The 21,232-nt window shown below is 46.1% G+C and overlaps 1 protein-coding gene and 1 long non-coding RNA gene across 3 annotated transcripts in view; one reads left to right on the top strand and one right to left on the bottom strand.

Moving 5' to 3' along the window:
- Nucleotides 1-9,748, bottom strand: part of samd11 (sterile alpha motif domain containing 11) — a 67,378-nt gene extending 57,630 nt beyond the window's left edge. For both annotated transcript variants that reach the window (XM_088404855.1, XM_088404863.1), the window contains exons 1-2: nt 9,074-9,748; nt 7,584-7,675 (exon numbers count right to left, since the gene is read on the bottom strand). In XM_088404855.1, the coding sequence (XP_088260981.1) occupies nt 7,584-7,675; nt 9,074-9,527 (546 nt within the window). In that variant the 5' untranslated portion in view covers nt 9,528-9,748. The remainder of the gene's footprint in view (nt 1-7,583; nt 7,676-9,073) is intronic.
- The window catches only part of LOC148428300 (uncharacterized), a 64,120-nt gene extending 50,031 nt beyond the window's left edge, over nt 1-14,089 (top strand). The window contains exon 6 of the long non-coding RNA XR_015863988.1: nt 11,855-14,089. This is a non-coding gene — a long non-coding RNA (uncharacterized LOC148428300). The remainder of the gene's footprint in view (nt 1-11,854) is intronic.
- Nucleotides 14,090-21,232: the final 7,143 nt, after the last annotated feature.

Here is a 21,232-nt window from a genome sequence, read left to right as displayed (position 1 = left end):
CGAGGTTGGCAGGCATGCGACCGAGTCCCCCACCTTCCCACACGCACACACAAAACAAAGACAAACACACACGCACGCACACACACAACTGCACCCTTGGCCCCCACGCGCTGAGCCGAGCGGCAGTTTCAGCCCAATGGAGCGGCACAGGGCGGGGAGGAGGGGGCGGGGGGGGGGGTTAGCTGCAGGGGGGTTGGCGGTGACGGGAGGGGGCGGCGGTGCACAGAGGGCGAGAGGGCGGCGAGGCGGAGGGAAGGAGAGGGGGGGGCTAGTGCCAGAGCGGCGCTGGGAGGTCAGCGGTGGTGCAGTCAAGCGTGCCAACGCGCCTCTCACGCTCCCCTGTCCCTCTTGTCTCAACCCCCCACGCCCCCGCCCTCGGTCCCCCCACCCCCCCACCCCCTCCCTCATTCTCCCGCCGCCTGCGTGTTTGGATTGGACCGCCGAGACCACCGCGGGGGAGCTTTCCAGACAGGTTGCTACTGGATTTTACTGACGGCGGAAGTAGAGGCGAAGACAAGCTTGGATCACAAACACACCTAAGCCGAGTTTGGAGACGTGCGGCGGCGGCGGCGCAATTAATTAAAAACGCCGCTAAAACGACACCTCCAGGTCTTATCGAGCTTTTTGATGAGGTTTAGTCACGCACACGCTCTCGCCACCTCGATGGAATGCAATCATTTGGAATCATCAGTTACGTCGTGCAAAAGGGAGCCAAGATAAACTCGGGCCGCCCTCATTTATCTTCCGGCAATTTAATTCCGCCACACTTTATCTGACTTTCCGTCATCTTTTATCGTCAATAATAATCAAAAAGTTGTTGGTACAATACACCGTTTGAGGCATTATCGTGATGGCGGGCCATTTCTATTACTTTGCTCGCTCCTTGTCGGCCTTCAAGCTTTCTTGGCGCTCGCTGCTAGCGCGAGGCTCAAAATAAGCCGTTTGGCATTGCCGCTTGTTCGTTCGAATGCAGTCGGATATTTCAAACTCGGACTGTAAAAACGATGCAGTCAACATTAATAACAGTAACACCGTAATAATACCGTAGTTCCCCCTTATGTTCACATCTGTAAGTTATATATTAGTTGCAGTGAAAGTCAAGTGTGTGTCAGATTTCCCACGTTGTGAGCGCACGGTGAACGCAGCACCAGTTTAATGGCGAGTGCGCCCAAAGTGGTTGTTCATCCTTCTCGCGGCGCAGCTCAAGTTCATTTTATCATAAATACCCAAAGTTGTGCCGCATCTGTGTTCCACCGAGTTTATGATTGTGTACATATGTCAAAAGGCCGCAATGAACAAACTAGTCAAATGGAATAGCTTTCCGCGTTCTCAAACCGGAGCAATCGCCCGCTTACCTTGCCTCTCTTGATTGTATAAGCTGGAGACAATATAACTTTTATGTGATCCTCTCTGTTTTATTAACATTCCTGCGTGTGAACAAGGATGGGCTCGAACGGTGGTTCTGTTTGCTCGCTTCTTTTATTGGAAATAATGCAGGTACTTGCTACTAACAGCGAACTGACATCCGCCTACTCGCTCTTCCCGTTACGCTAATTATTGTAAGTAAGAATTCAGATGATATAAAAACGCACATCTGTGCGTCGAAACTCTGCTTTTGTGGCTCGGGATGGAGTTGAATAAAAATGTTAATTTTGAAGTTATCTTTTATAGGACGCACCCATACTTTTTTGGCCTTAATTTTGGGGGGGAACAAAGTGTCCTATTTGGGGGGGAATTACGATCATTATTTTTAATGTCATTATTATTTTTCATTTGAAAAAACGTAGAGTCGGGTCCTGGGATTCATCTGCTGATTAAGTCGATGATGCACTAAACTACTCTGCACAAATATATATGCATATAGAGCATTGTAACATATGGTTGATGATTCTATAGGAGCGCAAGCCAGGACCCAATGTGACAATCACCTGTTGAAACATCATGCGCCCACAAATGTTGAGAATCAGAGTTTCCATAGCAATCATTCCTGGGCTTTATTGCGGAAAAAAAAAAAAAAAAGTGTCATTCTAATAAAGCAGCTTCAACTTAACTCAGCCGTAGGAGCAATACAATGGAAAGTTCTCACGGTTGCTTCACGCATGCGAGTAAACACAAACATGGACTTGGCTTTCAGTCCGCGCCTCGTGTTTGTAAAATTGAACACCAATTAAAGGCGGGCTTACTCCAATTCAAGTTGAGAGGAAAAACAACAACACGCAAGTGTTTGCAACATGTCCGACACATGTCGCACTTACTATCGATCTCCATTAGCGTGCTTAAAGGAGCACATCCTTGGAGTCTCAATCGGTCTGAAAGCGCACAAACACAATCCTCCACTCTTCTCAGCCAACGGCCTGTTCCGGCGTTACCATAGCAACATAGCTTCAGCAACAAGCACGCAAACACCAGCCCCGATGGAGACTCCGCCTCGCCAATGAGCTTTTATTTTGAAACGACGCTTTTTGTGAATATGACCGCAGATGTTTGTGAACGTGCGGGTTTAATTCTGTTTTGCAACGGCGGGAGCGGGAGGGGCCGTGATTGGGGGGGGGGGGGGGGGGGGGGGGGGGGGGCTTTATGAGCCAGAGGAGGCGACTGTAATTTCCTCCCGTCCTCCGCCAGTTCCGCTGAAATAACAGAGTAGAGGAAGCCCGGCTCTCCCGGGAGGAGACGCAAACACACGCATGCACACACAGCTTGCTAATCAGCCGGCCACCCCGGGCTCGCTCGCGCACACGCAGACGTGCGCACATAAAAGTGAACAAACACCACCTTTACACAAATGCACGTGGGATTCAACTTCCGCGGGGAACTTTTTGTTTTTTATGGACCCGGTTACAGCACAGGCCATGAGTTTGGACACACCTTCTCATTCGGTGGCTTTTCTTTATATTCGGGGCTATTTACGTTGTAGATTTTCACCCGAGGCATCAAAACTATGAATGAAAGCATGTGGTGTTTTGTGTATGGAGAAAAAAATGAAAATATGAAAGTATTCTAGTTTCCGCACAGTCACAGCATTTATCTTCACACGTGTGCCTTAACTCACTCAATCTCATTCATTCTATCTCAGGTCCTTATTTATAGTTCATTTATATTTTTTGTTTTTTCAAGCGTTTGACTGGTCTAAATCACAGGTGTCAAACTCAAGGCCCGGGGGGGCAAATCCGGCCCTCCACGTCATTTTATTTGGCCGCGAAATGTTAATTATGACTTCAAGGTTGAGACTAAAATCAAATTTGTGAGTTGTTTTCAACCTTAAAAAACGTTTTGAGGGAAACAACAAGCATTTTTTGTTACCAATCCCTCTTCTGCAGTTTTTACTAGCCTCTGATCTCAAAACGTAAAAGCGTGACAATCATATTTAAAATGTATTTGACTTCACAGTCATAACGGCCCTCTGACAGAAAGTAGAAGTAAAATTTGGCCTACAACTACAAAAACAAATAATACTGAAATAATCAATTACTTTAGTTATTTACACTCTAAAAATAAACCAATTATGGGTGAAAAAAAAAAAGCCTAATATTTGGCCTAATATTGACCCACCTTTCTAGATCGTTTTGCACAAAATATGAGTCCATTTTTACCAGACAACCTCAAAAAATGGGTTCATTTGCACAAAACAACCCCGAAAGTTGGGTCACATTGACCCAAATATTCAGTTTGCCCTTTTTTAGCCCGTAATTGGGCAATTTTTGACCCAACTTTTCACCCATTAGTACATAATTACCTAAGTAATTGATGATCTTAAAATTGAATTCATTTAGAATTAAACATTTTGTACCCACGTTTAGCCAAAAAAAGTAGGTAGGAAAAATAAAATAAGTACTTGGGATAGAATGTCTAGACTCCGTCTTTGGTATTTTAATGAGTGGAATTTGCTTTATTAATGGGATAACTAACTAAAGAAGAACACACGGCCATCAATGATCAGAAATCGAGTGAGAGGTTTTGTCCAAAACTCGATCCCGTACTGTGTACAAAAAATGCGTCCATTAAACAACACCGGCGCCCGACGATGGCAAATGAGGCTAAAGAGGAGAAAACGCTTGACGATCGACAGCCTATCAATCACTCAGGTGTGAGCGTGTGACGTTACGCATATAATTTAATCACTAACTGCCAAGCGTTTGTGTGCCAACATGACAAAGAGCTCCAGTTGGCGCTGACGCTGCAATTATCTTACACGAGGCCTGAGCGGGCAGGTGGAACGTCTTCCCACCAGCTGCACCTTTTTTTCTGTTGTTGTTGGTTTTTTTTTTTTAACCAACGCTCGCCTCATGCCTATAGCCAAGCGAGATCACTTAAAGTTCAGCTGTCAAACTTTCAAAATAAATGTGTGCATGAGGTAATTTGTGTCAGTAGGCAGGCGGATAGTGCGAGAGGGAGGGGGAAAGGGATGAAGGGATGGCGGCGGGGGGGGGGGATTGGGGGAGCGCTGGCTGCCATGCCCCGAGGGGAGTCAGAGGGGAGGGGGGAGCGACGCCACAGAGGCCATACAAGCCCCGCTGCCTTCCCTCCGCCGTCTCACCCTCGCCGCCCTCGCGTGAAACTGCTGACATTCTTAGCCTGCGTGTGCGTGCGATTGTGCGTGCGTGCGTGCGTGCACGCTGCGCACGTGGGTGTCCTAAGGCGTCATGGCGGTATTCGCTCGCCGGGTTAAACTTCAGGCCTCGCCGCCAGACGAGGAAACTGGGAGCATAACAACAACAAGCTCCGGGCCCCCGTAGCCGCGCTTACGTCAATAGCGACGTTTCACCCCATCGCGTCTGCAAATTGAGGTTGAAGAATACGTGCCGAGACAAGCCCAAAAAAGTCAATCGACGATAACCCCGCCGCTTGAGCGTAAACGCGTGCAAACGCGTTGAGGTGATGGCGGAAAAAAAAAAAAGAAAAGACATCTGTTTTCCCGTCCCTGAAGTAATTGGCTCGGGGGCGAGCCGGCGTTTTTGGCGGGAGCGCTTGTGAAAAGGTGGACGGTTTACCTGTATCACAAAAAACACCTCCGTCTTATCTCACGCGCGTCTCACGCACAATAATCAGCGGTAGCCACACTCAGTCGCTCGCTAAGCCTCTTACACCCTTCCCTCAAGATTAGGACTCGGGAGCGACAACAGATGCGCGCTGACGAAAACACGCGCGCCCGCGACTCGCCGCACCTGTGTGAAGGGATCTGCCGCGCGCGCGCCATCTCACGCAAAGCTGACACACGATGCCGTAATCGCGACACATCTGCGGGGCCTTCGGGACGGGGCGCGCCGAGCCCGTCGGCCAGGTGAGGAAGCTGAGCGAACGTCGGCCGACGGTAAACGCCAAAAAAAAAAAAAAGCCAGACGGCTCGTCGTCTCTGGATAAATGGTCGTTTGATGCGCGGCGTCTTTGAAAGGCTGCGAGTGCATTTGGTATTCACGCTGAGAGAAAATTACTGTCAAATCTGTCACCGTGTGCCTGTAGGGTCCTCGGCGGAAAGGTTATAAACAAAGGCGGCGCTCCCCAAACACGCTTACCCATCATGCAACAGCCCCACAACATAAACATGCCCATGAAATTCGGTACAATCCAAAAAATGTACACCAGTGCTATCCAAACTACGGCCCGGGGGCCATTTGCGGCCCGACAAATCCTTTTATGTGGCCCGCGAAATACTGATTTGACTTCAAATTTCTGGCAAAAACACCCAACTTGCAAGTTGTCTTCAATTTTTACATATTTTTTTGGGGGGAGAAACGGCCATTTTTGTTCCCGATCTTTCTCTTGAACCGTTTTTACCGGCCTATGATTTCAAAGTTAGGTAAGCGTGTGACAAACACACCCAAAGTTGATTTGATTTCACGGTCATTCTGGCCCTCGGACGACATAATATAACTTCAATGGTGTAAATTTTGCACGTGGACGATGTTTCAATCCGCTTACAACTCTCCCGTTGCTCGACGGGACGTACGGTGAAAATCAAATGCAGCCGGACATTTTGAAACCATGCCGAGTAAAGGCATTAAACATTCATAACCGTAATAATAATCATTAATAGAAAACGTTGCGCCAGTTCTCTGGGGTTAACCTGCTAAAAATGTTCCGCAAAATTCGAAAATGGCTCCTCAAAGTAAGTCGATGATTAACAAAAAACGCTTTGTAGCCTCGTTACATATTGAGATCGCCCGCGGCGCCAACTTTTAAAAAGTAATGAAAATCTTTGGTAAACAGTCATAGTGTGAAGAAAATCCTCATTTGCGTCACCACCTTTAAAATAAAGCTTTGACGTCGCGCTTCCCTAAAAATTAAATAGCCATTTTGTAAGTGCTTGCTCGAGTGTTTCATTTTTTTACAGTAGTAAGTAAAAGTACATTTTTTTTTTTTTCTGTATACGGCACACAGAGGAAAAGTCTCGAGATATTCCGCGTGTTTTCTTCATTTCACATTGTAGATTTTCATCGAAGGGATCAAAACTATGAATGAACACACGTGCTTCACCAAAAAAAAAAAAGTGTAACTGGAAATATGTTTTCGATTCTTGAAACTAGCCACACCCCTTTGCTCCTACGACTCCTTCGCAAACTCATGAGCTTCAAAAGGTAATCTTGTGGAACCACGCGCAGCCCAACGCCCTATTGGACAACGCTTGAAATCTAAGTTATGGAGAACTGTTCAATTTTATACTATGGCGAGAACCAATCAGCTAACTAAAGAAAAAACAGTGGCCATCGTTACTTTAAGAAATGAAATGAGAAGGGTGTTCAAAAATGTGTTTTTGTTGCTGCTTTCTCACACTAACTAGACCGAAGAACTTAACTTAATCGGGGTCCGGTTTCGGACAAACGTGACTGTCAAGGACCAAAACATCCGAGACAAAAACAACAAAAAACTTGAGTAACTCGACTGACTTTTAAAGGATCTCCATCGAGCTCCTAACTTTGGTGATTTCAAAAAGTCTTTCTTCTTGACCGTGATGTTCAGAATAGCGAGTTCCTGTTGCAGCGCCTCGGCATTATATCCAATAAAAGAAGCGAGCAAACAGAACCACCGTCCGAGCCCATCCTTGTCCACACACAGGAATGATAATAAAATAGAGAGGATCACGTAAAAGTTCTCCAGGTGATACAATCAAGAGTGCAATGTGTAAGCAATTATTTTTGGCGGCTATATTGCTAACCAGGAAGTAAAAGGGTTCTTTGCATTAAAGCCCGCCCCTCGCCATACATGAAGTCATCCCAATTCACCGTAGACTCCTATGCGAGTTTGTGCGTACGTTTACTCTGCATGGGCCCATACAAGAGCGTTCCTCGGTTAGTGATGTCATCAAGTGGGGAGCCGGTGTTTTCTCAAATCGGGTGGGGCTCGGCAATGAGCAAGAATCCTCCGAGACGGTTCAAGGGAGGAAAATAACATTTTGACGGTGTTTATGATGAGTAATCAGCCCCGTAAAACGAATAAAAGCTGAACAAGTTGCATTTGCACGATACGAATGAACCTCAACAAAAGACCTCCATTTTGAGTGCAAACAAGCTCAAGCCAACCATCACTGTAGCTCGTCCACGTCAGCGCAAAACAAACAAAAATATGGGCAATGGATGAAATATGCTTACCACGGGAGAGGAGATTCGGCAACCTGGACAATCGCAGATTGGAGGATGCACCTGTAAGATTCCTTTCGACATGAGCGTCTTGAGACTTTTCCCTGCAACACAAACCAATGAGTGCGTTGGAAAGGGCATGAGCACGCTCCCTAATCTGGGATCCACATACTTTGGATTTTCTTAAACCAGTCTAGCTAAAACTTTTTGAGCCGCTTCAAAATCCTAGCAAAGTTGAGTACTACTTCAGTTTAAAAAAAAAAAAAATCACCCATAAAGCTCTTACACCAGCGGTGTCAAACATACGGCACGCGGGCCCGCGAACAGGTTAAATCCGGCCCGCGGGACGATTTATGATTTCATGTAAAGTATGAAATTAGGAGGAGTTTGACACACCCGCAACGCTTTTTGACGTTTTTGAAAAAATATATAAGTAATATAAGACTAGCACCCCTACAGGTAGCAATAGGAAAACGAAGCTTCATGAAGCACTTGTGATTTTTGTGCTACTGTACATCAGAATTCAACTTAATTACACAGATTTCGCTCTCCACAAAATCTGCAGCACAATGTTTTCTACCTTTTTCTTCAGGTTAAAATGCTGAAGATATTATCACTTCTGTGTTACAGTTCCATTCATTTAAATGTATTTTTTTATTTAATGTTTTTTCAGCATCAAACAGTTCACTTGGTCAACGATTTTTTCTAGTTTAAATGAGATTAACGTTTTTTTATTTGATGCACTTTGTTATTTTTTTCAGTTTGAGTCTAACCTATAACCTGTATAAACCCCTTTCAAAAAGTTGTTATTTGTCGAAAGCTGATTTATTTTGCTATTGTTATTATTTAAAAGGCTATAATTTCGGATATGCAGATACAATTTTAATAGATAATGTTATTATTTACTGTCACCGCGGCGAGTGTGTTTGAGTGCAAAATGTTTTCTCTTTTCTCTTTCATCAAACTTTTAAACATTGCAGCCACCGCCGTCAAATTTGTTTCATACACAATTCCAGCAAAATTTCATTCTGAGATGAAAGTAAACATCACCAGCGCAGATTTGCGGATAGCTAACGTGCACTTTAGAAATGGCATTTTCAAACTTCAAAATCCAAATCATCACACTTTCATGTGGAATTATGCAAACATGATGCGGAGGAGCACCGGCAACCGATAAATGCGATTATTGTGGCGAGCGCGCCACAGTTTGAGAATCCCTGCCCGAAGCGGCTCCAGATCGAACGTATAGCAACAGAAAGCGGAGAAGAAGCAAACTGCTCCGCTAGCAAACTCTTTCCAGCGCGGGTTAGGACGCAAGCCAAAAGGAATAAAAGTCATGCGCTCGGTCATTGAGTTGCACTTGAGCCCGGATGAGGAGCGCTCGCCCTCCCGTAAAGTGGAGGAAGTTTTGCCCGCACGTCCTCAGAAAAAAAAGAAAGAAAACTAAACAAAGCAACAAAAGAAAAAAAAAAAGCGATCGGGAATCCCGGCCCGCGGCTTACCTTTGTGCCGAATACTCCGTTTCCAGTCTTTGGCCGTCTCCCGGCCGCTGACAAACTGGAACTCGTTGGGAGTAAGCCACTCGCCCCTGTATTTGATGGAGGGTCCTTTGCTGCCCTGACAGAGTTTGTTGATGTAAAGCAAAGCCTTGTTCTCCCCGCACTCCACCTCGATGCACGGCTCGCCGTTGTCGAAGAAGGGCTGGAAGTCCGGGATGGAGGAGAAGCGCTCCAGCATCAGGTCGTCCGTGGCGTGCTGGAGGTGCTGGTGGTGCAGCGTGGAGTCGTGGAGCCCCAAGTACGCGCGGTGCTGGGCCAAAATGTGCTCGTAAGGCGGCGGGTGCGGGGTCACCACCGGGATGGCGGCGGCGTTTAAAGGGGCCAGATACTCGGACTGGTTGAAGGCGGCCAGGGCCATTTCGTCGCCGTCCAGGCGCTCCTTCTTGATGGCGGGCATGCCGCTGTCGCGTTTAGAGGAAGCGCGCGGCGTCCGATCCGAGGCGGCGGGTCCGGGACGCGCCGCTCGCTTTTACGCGGGGCGCGCGGAGGAGACGGCGGGCTGCTGGACTGGCCGCTCGGATTCCCATTCAGCGGTGTGACGCTCGCAGTGGCGGCAGCGCTCTCCCCCGCCGGCCCCGCAGCTCGCTACAGCGTCCTACCTCCCGCCTGCACCCACGCGCGCTCTCTGGCTAATACCTGACACGCTGCGCGCGCCGGGCGCGGACATGATGCTGCATACGGGGATCATTAACGCGCGCACCTCCAAGCCCTGCCCCCCCCCCCCCCCCTCCTCTCTCTCTCTCTCTCTTTTTTTTTTTCCTTTAAATGATTTATTGCCTCGGCTTGGACTGGAAATTATTTCTGCGGTGTCACTCGAGTTTCGGTTCTACACACTACTAACGCCTATGTGTACATTAAACCCACGCTCCCTGTGCATTTTCTAACCGTAGAGTTTAGAGGGTTTGTTTTTTTTTTTTTACGCCGGCGTGTGTGCGCGATTGAGTGGAGTCGGGCTGAAGTTCACAGACGCAGACCAAACAAGATTTGCACTCGCCGCCGCGTCTCAACTTGGCCCATTTAAACCGCGGAAGCTCGGCGGCAGCCAGCTGCCGAGGGGGAACCGCGACGTACGACGCCGGGCGGAATCAAATGAAGGACTGACTTTTAGTAGTGAGTGTAGGACAAGTTGAATTGAGTTGCGATGCCTGCTCAAATTTGGAAACTGCTCACGGCAGTTTTTCTCCCGCACAGTGAAAGATTTTTGTGTCGTTTGCTTTGTTTCGAGTGCATTTTTACAACGAGAATAAGTGAGCGCGACTGAATCATACATGCGTGAAAAAAGACAAAAATCATTCTTTCATTTCCAGAAATGAACATTTGCGTGATATTTTCTAATTTCACACTTAATTCCTTTTAAATTGATGTAAAGTTAGCTCATAATTCGACAAAAGTTACAGCAATTTGAATATTGCCACTTTAAATTCCTAGTTTGCGTACAAATTGTGGGCATCTCTGTCACAAAGGGATATTTTGCTCAATAACTCAAAAGAAATCTTATTTACGTAAGCCTAAAACTTGGCAGTCATGCGGTCATAGTATGGTAAATAGACTTTCACTTATATAGTGCTTTTCTTTTTAATGTATCCATTCTACCACTGAGCCATGCTGCCCACAACCTAACGGTGAGACACACGGTGCATTCAATGCAGTCTTAATCTCCGAAAGGCCATCGATACATTAAACAAGCGTAATCATCACTCATGACAACAACCGAGCCTGAGCTGAACATTTTCTTCCCTGAAAAGTGGCTCCAAGATGTGCCATGACTTGAAGCAAGTTATGCGGTTAATTCAATTAAGAATGCACCGGTTAGAGAAGACTTTTTAATGTAACCATTCTACCACTGAGCCATGCCGCCCGCAACCTAACAGTGAGACACGTGGTGCATTCAAATGCAGTCTTAATCTCCGAAAGGCCATCGATACATTAAACAAGCGTAATCATAACTCATGACAACAACCGAGCCTGAGCTGAACATTTTCTTCCCTGAAAAGTGGCTCCAAAATGTCCAATTTGACTCGTTTTTTAACTGCGGTCTTTTGACATATACACACAACCGTGAACTTATTGAAACACGGATGCTGCTCTAACGTTGGTATTGATGGTAAAATGAACTGGAACCGTGTCGCGAAGAACAGGAAAATAACGGCTTTGAGCGCATTCAACATTTCACTGGCGGGGCATTCACTGACCTCACAATGTGGCAAATCTGAAACACGCAACAAAAATGTAACTCATGGATCAGAACCCAAGAAAATCTGACAAGTTTAGAAAAGATGAGATTTATTGTGTTTTGCTATAGTTTTTACATTGTTGTTACTCTGTCTCTGCATCTTATACACAGTAACATAGAAAATACCCGAATTTTACCCCCAAATTAAGGGTGCGTCTTATACACAGGTGCGTCTTATATCCAGGGAATTGCTGTATATTTCAAGCTTAGATAGCGGCCATTGTGATAAGTGCAATGGTTTTATTGAAATCGGACGCCAGAGGACTTCATGCCTTTTGAATCACCAACTCAATTCAATCAGGCCAAAACGCAGAGTCCCAAAAACATTCCGCATCATCTGTGTTCCCCAGCCAGCGGTCGAAAGCAGGTGGAACTGGAGAACAGTTCAGAAGGAACGGATGCTCAGATGTGTACTGGCGCTGCTGGAAGCGCGTTGCCTCAACCTGGGAAGCACATTTGCTCAAAGCGGCTTCTCACCGCACTTTTTGCAGGCACGTCGCCCTGAGCTCCTGGAGCTCGTAAGCAAGTCCACATCTGACCCCCATCAACGGAGAACCACCCAGGTGGATTCCCCTCCGACACATGGAATAGCCATAGGAGCGGCGGAGGTGGCTTCCAAAGCGCCGTGTGTCCGGGGCCCATAAATCAGACCGGGCGGCCTCTGACGCACACACAGGAAGGAGGTACGCCGCGGACGGCTTGCTCGGGAGGGCCGGAGACCGCGGGTCTGGTAGAAGGCCCGTAGCCGGAACCGGGCTGGCAAAACCGCCGCAGACATGAACAAAAACACACGCCCGCCACCGCAGCCGAGACCGAGACGGACGAGTCTCCTTTTGGACCTCGCGGGCCAAAGGTGGGGAGCGATCCGAAAGGTACACAAATCAGAGGGCGCGCGGCTCCCAGAACGAAAGCCGATATATTTGGAAATAAACAATAATGTCACTTCCCGCGTTTATGAGCGCGCCCAACAGTAGCGCCGACATAAATCGTCAGCCGCTGACATTTATGGCGCGCGCGTTTTCAAGCCGTCTATTCGAGGAAGACTTACAGATGAGAAGCTTTGAGGTTCTCCTGTTATCAAACCAACCTTTACCCAAATGTCAAAGCGTCTTCACGGAAACTTGGGCGGGGGCCCCCGGCAGGAAAAGGGAGCCCCCGTGCCCGCTCGCGAGTCGTGACTCATCCCGGGGGGCGGGGGCGGGGGGGGGGGGGGGGTTCCCCCGAAACTTGGCCGTCGTTTCGACGCGTCGCAGGATTTTCCATCGCTCTTTCTGCTCTTTGACACGACGGGAAAACTTTGCTTAACCTTCACGGCGGCGAGAAGAAAGAAAAAGGAAAAGCTCGGCTTTTTCGAAAGAATACACGATACGTTTTATGTTCTGCAGCGGGCAGTTTTCTGCCAAGGCCAAGTATTCTACACTCCTTTAGCGAGTAGGAATGCGCACTACCACCATAATCGCCGTAAGAAGCAAAGCGGTTTGCGGTGGGTCCAAACGTAAATGGGGCGCAACAACAAACTGAAAAAAAATCCTCAATTTTAGTCCAAATGGCATTCATGTCTCAAATATCTCCCAATCTTTCCTATATCCAAGAATAAATCGGTGATTCGCAAGCTTTTTGTCCCATAATGTACCCCCTATGAAATATGTTTTCAAGTACCCCTTAACCAGTGCAAAGCATTTCTGGGTTCAAAACAAAACAAAACAAAAAAAAAAAGTAAAACTTGCCATCAGTGTCTGATTTATTAAACGTATTAGTCCAGAAAAAACAATTATCCTAAAATGTCCTTTTTGTATCATAGAGGAAATCTGTCATCAAAAAGGATGAACTTAATTATTAATATTTTTCCACCCCCCCAAAAAACATATTTGCCCACAGAAAATATGAAACATAAAGTGTCCTGTTTTGGGTACCGGGAAGTTCTGTTCCAAGGGATCGATCGTCAATGTAATATAATCGTATAAAATGTAATGCAAAATTGAATTTAATGTCCAATCCTTTGAGCGTCAAATCAAAGGCATTGCAGATCAAAGGGAAACATTTTAAAAAAGACACCAGGGAGCTGAAATTTCACCTAGATGGTGACAACATATCAAATTTCAACATGGCACGACCATTTGGTCATCACGACACCAGGAGTGTGTAATCCCTTAGCTACAATACAGCAAAAATGTGGCAGAAAATGACCAAAAACCGTCCAAATACTGCACATGGGTAAAATAAAAGTTGTTGGACATAAACTGGAAAATCCGAGCAATTCGGTTGCTCTATGTTGGCTCTATGATGGTCAGTTATCAGCGGCAGAAGAATCGGATTAAAAAGATGGCAAGCCTCGGCGAGTCTCGAAACAATGACTTCGGAAGCCCAAAATGATTTCGTCGGGCGAAAGTCCGCAAGTAAAAGAAAGTCTGAAGTGTCTTGTTTACAAGTCGATTGCGTTTCCTGTTCGTCCGTCGGCCACCCCCCTGCCACGGCCCCCGCCTCTGCGCCGTTACTGGCAGCGGCGCGGAGCCGCAACGCTGCCGGCGGGGGGAGAGAGGTAATAAATAACCCGGGGAGAGGAGAGGAGACCGGCGGAGACCGGCGGGCGGTGCACAGTCTGACCTGACAAATACTCACTGGAAAACCATCAGAAGGCTGGAGCCCACCCCGGGCGCTTGGAGCCACTCTTGCAGACATGAGCTGCAAAATATATAGCTGGCGAGGCCGGAAAAAGACAGACGCGAGCGTCGCCATGCCCCCCCCCCCCCCCAACCCCCCCAGTCTCCACTCAGACACCCAGAGACGCGGCGAGAGTAATTAACTATTTAAAGCACTGAATCAATTCTCAACTCTTCAGAGAAAAAAACTGCTGACGACAGCAGATGATAAAGAAAACTTTTGGAGAGAAGATCCCTCACACTGTTGTTTTTATTATTTACACTTTAATATTTTCTGCATTTTTTTCGTTAGACCACCATCCACATATAGTAGACATTCATTCAACACGTAAAGATGTATGTATATATATATATATATATATATATATATATATATATATATATATATATATATATATATATATATATATATATACTCAAAACTCATATTTCATACTGAATTAAATCTGCAATGTGCCATGAGTAAGATTTCATCCTTTATTTGCATATATTTAACTGTGAAACGTTTAAAATACTAAGAGAGGGGTCCTTTAACGTACAAAAAAAATGTATACAATCACTAGCTCGGCATTCACATTACCGTATTTTCCACACTATAAGGCACACTGGATTATAAGACTCACCTTCAATGACTGATCTGTTTTAAAAGTTTTCATATATACGGTGGACCGCGTTACAAGGCGCATAGGATAGAAGCTACAGTGGTGGCTGGGGTTTTGACGTTCACATTACCGTATTTTCCACACTATAAGGCACACTGGATTATAAGACTCACCTTCAATGACTGATCTGTTTTAAAACTTTTCATATATACGGTGGACCGCGTTACAAGGCGCATAGGATAGAAGCTACAGTGGTGGCTGGGGTTTTGACGTTCACATTACCGTATTTTCCACACTATAAGGCACACTGGATTATAAGACTCACCTTCAATGGCTGGTCTGTTTTAAAGCTGTTTTCATATATACGGTGGACCGCGTTACAAGGCGCATAGGATAGAAGCTACAGTGGTGGCTGGGGTTTTGACATTCACATTACCGTATTTTCCACACTATAAGGCACACTGGATTATAAGACTCACCTTCAATGACTGGTCTGTTTTAAAACCGTTTTCACATATACGGTGGACCGCGTTACAAGGCGCATAGGATAGAAGCTACAGTGGTGGCTGGGGTTTTGATATGCATCTACTAGATGGAGCTGCGTTAAAAGTTTTCGCGCGCCCCCCAACTCGACTCACTCTATAATTTTATTTCGTTTGTTTAAAAACAGTTTTTGTGCAGTTTTTGTGCCTTGTCCCCATATAAATTACTTCAAAAGTATATACAGCATATAAACATTTTAAATTGGGCGTTATACAAATTTTAATTGTAAAAAATACATTTATAACTGAAATGCAGAAGAATTTACATGGCGATCAACCCAAAAACGAAAACCCGTGGTTTATACGGCGTATAAGGCGCACCGGATTATAAGGCGCACTGTCAACTTGAGGCGCGCCTCAAAAACGTCACGAGTCATTTTATCTTTAGTAACTTTCAGACATGTTTCCAAATGAAATTTCAAAACCACAAATTCATTTCCAGTTTTACTTGCTTGCCGTCGCATGACCTTACAAAAATCTCCCGACGTGTCGGACCGAGCGACAAAGAATTTGAGAGTCGGCGAACGGGGTAACACTAGACCAGCGAGGAAGCTGTAAGAGGAGGCGGCGGGGGTGGGGTGGGGTGGGGGCGGGGGGGGGGTCGCGGTGTCGCGCCGGCGCCCTGAGCCTCCCCCGGCAGATCTGAGGGGTCAGGCGGCTGTCTGTGATCCCGCGCAGCGTCCTTTTCCACATGGGATTTATGTTCTTGCTGGATGGGCAGGCGGGCGACCCAGGAGGATTCTCATTTTAGACCGGCAGTCTGTAGCTGTCAACGCCGGTCCGCAGTGGCGAGCGGACACCCGACCCCGGGTATCCTCCCTCAACACCCCTCTTTGGACTCCCTCCTGTTATTCCCGTATCGCGCCCGCGCACACACACATAGCATATGAACCGCCCCGGCACACATACACACACTTGACTTTAATCGCCATGTTGTTGCACCTTACAGGATACTTTATGAAATGTTTACTTTTAAACCTCGATACCGCTACATTATCGTTCATAATAAAGCTGTCCAGTCAGGTCTCTGTAGCTCCAAAAAAAAAAAAGCAGCGCATCTCCTCCCCTGCGCTGTTAATAATTTGTGCTGTAAAAGATAGCGTGCCTCTGCGAGTTTGTGGGAGTCATTGGCACAGTATTCCCCGCCATATTTGTGCGAGGCAGTGATAGAAACATAAATTATTCCTTATCTCTTCCACAATCAATTTTTCAAAGGGTTCACTCCTCGTTTGAAGGGTAGCGGCGGCAACAGGCGCAGCCAAGATACTAGGCTACTTCAAGAGAGCCCCGGCGCCGATTTCAAACGCGGCCCGTTGACCGCAGCCGCGAGACTACCTTTTCATACTCAGTTAAGACCGAGGACCGAAACAAAACAAAGGGGGACGTTGGCGTGAGGTGCTGAGGAACTTAGGTCGCGATTTCGGACGGAATCAGTTGGGTGTTAGCGGCCAGAGGAGTTGCTTACAGCAGATTTTGTTCAACGAGGTTGTATCACATTATTTGCATTAAAAGAAGCAAGCAGACTGAACCGCCGTCTGAATCCGGTCGGGTTCAGAAACAGGGTCTTTAAGATGAGATTTATTCTGTGTGAAGAATTCTTCAAATGCTCCAGTTTGTATTGTCGCAGAGTTAGCTTATTTTGAAGGGAGCATGATGTATTTCCAGTTTACTTTCTCCGTTCTTCATTTAGCTCCTAGTTTGTGTTAACAAAAGTTGTTACTTCTTGTTTTGAAAGGAAAACTAGCGTTCTGACCCAATGTTTGAGTCCATATTTGCTCACATGCAAGTGCATTAAGATGACATTTATCTTCAGCGCTCCAGTATGTATTGTCGCAGAGTTATCTTATTTTGAAGGGAGCATGATGTATTTCCAGTTTACGTTCTCCGTTCTTCATTTAGCTCTTCGCGGCGTTTGTGTTAGCAAAAGTTGTTACTTCTTGGTTTCAAAGGAAAACTAGCGGACTGACCCAACGTTTGAGTCCATCTTTGCTCTCATGCAGGTGCATCAAGATGACATTTATTTTGTGTTAAGAATTCTTCAAGCGCTTTAGTTTTTGATGGTCACTTATATCTTACTCTGAAAATCTTTGCTTTTATTCCAGAAGGCCTCGCTGTATTTCCGTTTCCTGTTTTTACCTTACAAAACTGATTGACTGTCTCGCGTCGCGTCTCGTGTCCTGTTGCGCTAAACACGTCCTATAGGTGTCGCCCAAACGTCGCCGACTGCAATACAAATGCGTCGCTTGCTGGAAAATAAACGTCAAATTACGTCTTTGGGATTGAATGGGTTCAAACGGTCGGCACGCATTGATTCCTTTGGATCAGGGAAAAGTTTTTAGCTAGGTTAGCTAGGTTTAGCTAGGTTAGGAAGCTTGGCCCTAGCCGTGTCTTCCAGCATGCAAAGCAATTTAGATCCGACGCGCAATCCGCTCGGATCTGCATGGACAAAATGACAAATGATAAATATCAAACCCTCCGCCGCGGGGCATTAACGTTTCCTTGCGAGGAATTAACCCGAGCTCTCCGGGCTACTATTGATTTTCTTTTCCTTTTTTTCTTTTTTTCCCTCTCCGCGTGATGTGAAACCGGCAATCAGCACTCGGCCCGGCGATAGCCCGAAACGGCGGCGGAGACGTCGATGAGTCGCCAACACGTTTCAATTAGCCGGCCGCCCTGGACGATCTCTCCCCCGGGGCGAAGAGCGGGACGGGTGGGGCGCGCTGGGCCCGGGTCCACATATGGTTCTGTGCTAGCTCAAATCAATCAGATAAGGGCACTTGATATAGGCTGCGGCCAACTGACTGATCTCGTTGGAGCTCGTGTCCGTCACGGCGCAAAGTAGAAACTCGTTGACACGATCAACGGTCACGTCCTTAAATGCCGTCCAAAACGGTTAAATATTTTGCCGATTAAAGTCAGAATTGTCCACGTTTAATCAACCGGGATGAATTGCAAGGATGGGAAGAAGTCCTTAACCCCTGGGGGAAATTTGGACCCAACTAGAGCTTTTTGATGTTTTTGGTATCAAAGGAAAAGCACTTTTTTTTGTATGCTAGGAGGCTAAAATATTGCATGGATTGTCGAAACATGATGACTTTCAATATGCTGTGCTGCCGTCCCTTCTAAATGCTTGCAAACGTGAGGTCAAGAGGTACACCTTATAGGTGTTAACTTTCGCCCGTGTCGGGCTCATTTACTGCCATTCAATATTGGAAATCTTGTCAATTTTGGACATTTTGAAAACCCGATGTTTTATCGTGTATTTCCCCCGATTTTTGCATTAATCCTTTCAACGGCAACATGCAAATGAGGCGGAATAGAATTTTTTGTGTTGACACCTCAAAACTATCGGGTGGCGCTAGCGGCCAACCTATGACATTAGTACTCCTTTCAGTGACTTCGATGATTGGCTTAGCCTGGACTTCCATTATGCAAAAGTCATAAAACTCTATGAAAAAAAATATTGCAATTCCATAAATATTAAAATATACAGCGCAGTTACTTTTGGTATTAACACATTTTTACAATTTTTGTACATGAAACGGGTGTAGGTCCCCCCCACCAAAAGAAAAACAAACAAAACACATAATAATTGTACCATTGATCTTTAAGCTGCTCAATTTTTTGGATGGATTTTTACCTTTTATTACTAAATGACTAGCAGACATTTAGAAAAGTGAAGCTGTATTTTTCAAGGATTTTGAAGCCAAAATGTCCTCAAATTCTGCTGCTGATGAGGCTTGAAATATGTTTTTGTTCCTTTTGTAGATGATTGCCTTATCTTGAGGATACGACAGAAATATATTTTTTAAAGGTTCATACCAGGCAACTGAAGTAACTTTACAAACAATTATTAACAATTCTTATTATTTGTAATAGTCTTAGATAACAATAATTAACATTTAATGCATCAACAGCCTTTTATTTCGAATGTTTTTAAATGTCCAACTGCATTTGAATGCACCATACAGCAATGCGAAACAGCTTATTTCACGCTGTGGGTTAGATGTTAACATTAGTCATTTTGCACGATAGAATTTAAGGGCCCACAATGTTGAAAATATCTGCTGAAGAAAGCAACCAGAAATGATTGCGGGAGCTAATTCCAGCCCAAGACAGCGATGATGGAGAAGTTAGAAGCTTTCACCGGGTGAAGCTAAGCCAGTTATGGCTGCCCCACGTAGGCATATCAAACCTAAGGGCCAAAACTATGAATTTGAGATCCTGGCAGATGATTAGGAATTGTTTCCAAGTTCCTACGGTTTCAGCTGATTGCAAAGTAGGATCATGCATCCACCAAAAAACGAAGGGTGAAATTGTGAATGCGGGGGTCGTATTTGAAGGGGTCTTCGATTTGGGGCAGCCTCGCTACGTTGTTGTTTCGGCGGAATCGGCTTTTATCTTTGCGCAGCTTCCCAAATTTGGACAAAATCCAAACACTTAGTCGATGATTATGGATTTTTGTTATCGAAATGTTTTGCAGCTTCTCGGGTTGAATAAAACCCATCTGAATCCAAATAGACGCTCGGTCCTAAAAGCGGCGCGAGATGGACTCGGCCATGTTGTTTCGTTTTCTGACCGCTCATCAACAACAGATTGGTGCCGCCGTGGCGTGCGCATGCATGCGTACCGGCGCGTGTGTGTGCTGTACATTCCCAATTGAGGGGCCAAGGGGGTTGCGGTCGGAGCCGCGGGGCCGCAGCGACAACCCGCCTCGCCGACAAACCGTCGCGGCCCCCGCCGCTCCGCTCCGCTCCCCCCCGCCCGCCCTGCCCCGTCGTACCCTTCTGGCCTTTTGCTCCTCGCCTGGCTGGCGGCCCTGCATCACGCAGACACACCACAGGCTCCACCCCCCCACGGCCACAACGCCCACACCTCCCGACATCCTCTCAACGCGCACACACAAACACACTCACCCCGCCTCCCTCGATCGATACGCTTCTCTTGCCTTTCATCTGACCAGAGCTTTGGAGGAGCCGCACTTCCTGGAGCAAAGCCAATACGGCACCCCCTCCCAGATTGTTGTGTGGGCGGGTGGATGGATGTGTACTTTCCGCTATTTTCCGTGTTCCTGCGCTCGGGAGGGACAATGTTTGGTTTGGAGACCTCGGAGATGCAAACTGGAAGGATCGCGAAGGCAGAAAAATAATGAAAGCCTCTTTCTCTTTACCGTGCAAGAAAAACTCATCTGTTTCAAATGATCGAGTGTTATTTGACAATGAAGCTTACCGTAATTCCCCAAGTATAAGACGCACCGGTGTATAGGGCGCACCCTTGATTTTGGGGTCAAATTCTGGTATTTTCTAGATTACGATGTATAAGACATAACAGCATTTTGGCAACAATGTAAAAAGTAAAGCAAAACGGAATAAATCTCATCCTCCTGAACCCTTCATATTTTCATCTCTTCATACCTGTAAGTTATATATTTGTTGGGGGTTAAGTGTATCAGATTTCCCACATTGTGAGCGGTCAGTGAACGCCTCGCCGGTGTAACATTGAGCACTTGTTTTTCCTTTTCCTCGCGACGCAGTTCGAGTTCCTTTTGCCTTAAATACCTGAACTTGCGCACATCCATGTTCCACCAAGTTTATGATTGCGTGTGTGTTTATGCCAAAGGACCACAATTAATATCACGAGTCAAATGGAATACCTAACAGGTGCGCTCTTAATTGTCAGAAGGAGACATCATAACTTTTACATGATCCTCTCCGTTTCACTAATATTCCCGTATGTAAACAAGGATGGACTCGGACGTCGGTTCAGTGTGCTCGCTTCTTTTATTGAAAATAACCCCTTAACAACCTGTAACGCTAATTAATCTTTATAACATTTTGGGCCAAAATCAAATTCACTCAAACAGGCTTTAGTTGGAAGAACATGAGAAAATTGCAGAATAATCCTCAGAAATATTGCAATGATCTGCTAAGCCTTTCACGATTTTGCGTGTATTTTTAGACCCTTAAAACGGAACAGCACATTGCCATGGCAACAGCGTTTGGCGTAAACTGACAAAGTTCATGATTTCGTCTGATCTATGTCGTAAAACTGGTTGCATACCATTC

This window comes from Hippichthys cyanospilos, chromosome 2, assembly GCF_059441005.1.
Source record: "Hippichthys cyanospilos isolate Australia breed blue-spotted pipefish chromosome 2, RoL_Hcya_1.0, whole genome shotgun sequence".
In the NCBI taxonomy this organism is placed as follows: Eukaryota; Metazoa; Chordata; class Actinopteri; order Syngnathiformes; family Syngnathidae; genus Hippichthys; species Hippichthys cyanospilos.
The sequence above is the reverse complement of the archived record's forward strand: the minus strand, read 5'-3'. Positions and strand labels throughout refer to the sequence as shown.